The following is a 3507-nucleotide window of genomic DNA, read 5'->3' as shown; positions in this document are numbered from 1 at the left end:
GGGGGAAAAAGCCACTCCCTGGCAGGGGCCTGGGACCTGGCCAGGTGGGGTGGGGGGTGCATAGGCCTTGGGGACCGCCATGTCCTGTCATCCCTTTTTCTGGATTCCCTTGTGAGCCTGGGAGCTCAGAACTCGCCTGGAGTGGGGTGGGTCCTTCTGGGCTCAGAGCCGGCCACTGCCCTGAGGGAGTGCCTTTCTCTCCAGAGTGCCCGGTCCACACCCTCCAGCAGCACGGCCAGCTCCCGCCCAGCGTCCCTGGGGTACAGCGGAGCTGCCGGGCCCCGGCCCATCACCCAGAGCGAGCTGGCCACAGCCCTGGCCCTGGCCAGCACCCCGGAGAGCAGCTCTCACACGCCAACACCAGGCACGCAGGTACAGAGGGGGCCGGGTCCCCAGGGAGAAGCCATTGCCCACTCTGGAGCCATATCTGGTGTGAGCCGAGCCCTGGAGCCCTCTGCATGCGCCCCGCCTCTCACTCACCTTCAGGGCTCGGTGTCCAGTCTTGGGCACGGTCCTGATTCATGGCTCCTGGTAGCTCAGCAGAACCCCCCGTCCCCTAATGTGCCCGTCTCACCCCCGACAGGCCAGGCCTCGTTGGCTTGAGCATTCCTGGTGGCAGGTCCCTACGGCGTTCCAGGGCGGGAGTCCCAGCCTGTGTGGGGCCTGCAGTCCATGGCACTGACCACCGCTTTGTCTCTAGGGCCATTCCTCGGGGACCTCGCCGATGTCCTCTGGGGTCCAGTCAGGGACCCCCATAACCAATGACCTCTTCAGCCAAGCCCTGCAGCACGCTCTGCAGGCGTCTGGACAGCCCAGCCTCCAGGTCAGGCCGCCCTCCCCTTCCCCTTCTTGCTTTCTCTGCGGCTTCCCATTCCCCAGGGTGTGGGCCTCTTCCTGTGCTCCAGGGGTCTTCCCACTGGCACACCATGCTCTAGGGACAGACAGGGTATGGCAGTGCAATGGGAGGGCTGTTCCAAGGACCATTCCCTGTGGCTTCTGCTGCTGGCTCTGGTGGCCAGGCCTGACTCCTGACCCCTGACCCGGATGATTACAGATTATGTCCTGTTTAGCCAAGTGACCATTCACTCATTCAGTGCATGTTGGCGGAGCCTCGAGCACGCAGCCCAGCGTCTGAGGCTCAGGGCTAGCCAGTCCCCCTCCATGTCACAGGGAGCACCAGGCGAGAAGCCCAGTCGTTGTCGTGGGGCCTAGGTCGGGCTGTCTGAGGAAGAGGGTGTCAGCAGATTGTCCAATACTCAGTTAGAGGTTGGCCAGGTAGGGAAGGGCATTTGAGGTGTAGGCAGGGCTGCTTTTCAGGCAGGGGCTTCTCCCTGTCTGAGCAGCGTGTCAAGGTCTATGGAGCGCACTCCAAACCCTGAGGCCAGAACGCCATCGCCTGGCACAGACCACCCTGAGGCAGAGCCAGAGAAAGGGCAGGAGCCTGAGTCTGAGGGGCGCTGAACACGGCCAGGAGGTGGGGCTCGCCATAGGGCACTAGGGCGCTGCAGGTCCCCCAGTAGCCTGGGGAAGAGCCGGGGACCAGCGCTCTGTTGCAGGCCTCTGCCACAGGCCTCTGCTTCCTGCCTATCTCCCTCCCTCCTCGCCATGAGCCTGGGAGGTGAGCACCATCCCTGGAGCTTGCTGGGTGTGAGGTCATACATGGTAGAGATGGGTCCGAGTCTGTGCGTGTTTCCTCGCCTTGTGGCCGTGGTGGACAGCGAGGGCACAGGAGCAGGCTGTGTGGACAGCCCGTCCTCCCTGCCCCTCATCCTCCCCGCCGGATGCCTGTCCCTTTGTGTCCACCCAAGAGCACTCCCTGGCTTATGCCCTGAGGCAAGTTGATTCCTGCGGTTTTTGAAAGCCCTCCACACCTCACCCCTGCTGTCTGAATGTGCACTTCCTGCCCTGCCCTCCCTTATTCCCGGAGCACATTGTTCCCCGAATTGTGAGTTGCGGCACCTCGCTCCTTGCACAGAAGTCCTGGGAGGAAATGGGGGCGAATTTCTTTACAGCCTGTCATTGAGGAAGCCTTTCATGGCTGAAAGGAGCCATTAATCCAGGAGCCATTAAGCGAAAGGGTTGTAAAGTGAAAAATTCTGTGTGGCAGCGAGCGGAAAACAAAGTCTGAGAACTACAGAAAACAAGCTGGGGAAACCCTGGCCACAGCAGAAGCCCACTGATGCGCCCAGGGTCTAGAAATGTAAGGCTCCTGACTTCCAGGGAAGCGGGCAAAGGACTGGAGAAGTAGGGGTGGCCCTGAAGCCCAGCAACCCTGGGTGCTCACCTGGGGCACACATGCCCGTGGCAGTGACGTGTGCACTGGGTCACCCGGGCTGTGTTTGGAGCGGCAGAATCAGAAACAGCCCAGTTACGGTCCACTGCAGGGCGTCCTTGGGTGGGATAGGACGGGATCCCTGAAAAGCCTTTTGTGTACAGCAGAAGGTCTCTAGGATACGCTGGTTATGTTTTTTTAAAATAAAGTGGCTGGGGTGGGTATGCAAAGGGGGGTAAGAAAGAGTAGTATAGGGATTTGCATTTTCTCAGAGAAGGGGTGGAGGGGCAGGAGAGGAGGACTTCCCATAGATACCGTGTTTAAAGCAGTTTGGGTCAGCCAGGTGGCACGGAGGTTAAGGCTGCTGGATCCCGCGTGGCCGACTGTGCGGTGTAAGTCTTGGACCCAGCGGCCTGGAAAACACACTGGGCCCGTGCATGCCCGGATCTGGAGAGGACGGGAGGGAAGGGACTGCTGCACGGCTGTCCCCTAGGGGGCGATCTCCCCCTTTCCCGCTCTCTGGTGAGTGCACACGCACATGTACTGTAGCAAACTGAAGAAAAGAAACCCAGCTAGTTTATGTTATCTTTTGTTTACAAGAAGGCGTGTGTGCTTGCCAGCAAGGGTCAGAGACAGAGGGAGAGGGAGAAAGCGGAGGAGGGCATGGTCGTGTCGCAGTCCCCTTCCACATCTCTAGCCTGTCAAGATTTGGGCCACATACGCAAAAATGCCTAGCATGTTTTTCAAGCCTCTGGGGCTGGGATTTGAACCATAGTCAGCCATGTGGGATCGACTTCCTTAACCACCAGGGCACGGGCTGTCCCAAAGCTAATTTAAAATGTCTCCCTCTTGTAACAATTCATGTGTGTGTGTACACGTGCGTGCCCACGTGGTACGTGTGTGTACACGTGTGTGCAGTACATGTATGTACACACGCATGCGCACATGTAGCAGGAGCAAGGGTAATTGACTCTTTCGGAACTTAGATGTTGACTAGCCCTTACGCTAAAAGTGGCCCTTTTTCTTGTAAACGTTGCACTCGTTCTCCCGACCCGGAAGCCCACCCTTTAGTCCTCCCAGCGGCCCGTGCTCTGTGGAGTTGAGCTTCAGCAACGGCTCCGGGACCCCATCTCCATCCTTTCCCCCGGAAGCACAGAGCTAAGAGGGTCTCTGTGAGGCCCGGCTCACAGCCCTGCCGCCCTGTCCCCGCAGAGCCAGCGGCAGCGCCCGCGCGA

General features: G+C 59.7%; 1 protein-coding gene across 1 annotated transcript in view; it reads left to right on the top strand.

Annotated features, from left to right (window-relative positions):
• UBL7 (ubiquitin like 7) overlaps positions 1-3507 on the top strand; it is a gene marked incomplete in the record, with an annotated part of 14925 nt that overhangs the window by 11203 nt on the left and 215 nt on the right. The window contains 2 exon segments of the mRNA XM_014581938.1: positions 205-372; positions 701-823. Coding sequence (XP_014437424.1) covers positions 205-372; positions 701-823 — 291 coding nt within the window.

Source organism: Tupaia chinensis, unplaced genomic scaffold (genome assembly GCF_000334495.1).
Source record: "Tupaia chinensis unplaced genomic scaffold, TupChi_1.0 Scaffold141293_1, whole genome shotgun sequence".
NCBI classification, from domain to species: domain Eukaryota; kingdom Metazoa; phylum Chordata; class Mammalia; order Scandentia; family Tupaiidae; genus Tupaia; species Tupaia belangeri.
The sequence above is the reverse complement of the archived record's forward strand: the minus strand, read 5'-3'. Positions and strand labels throughout refer to the sequence as shown.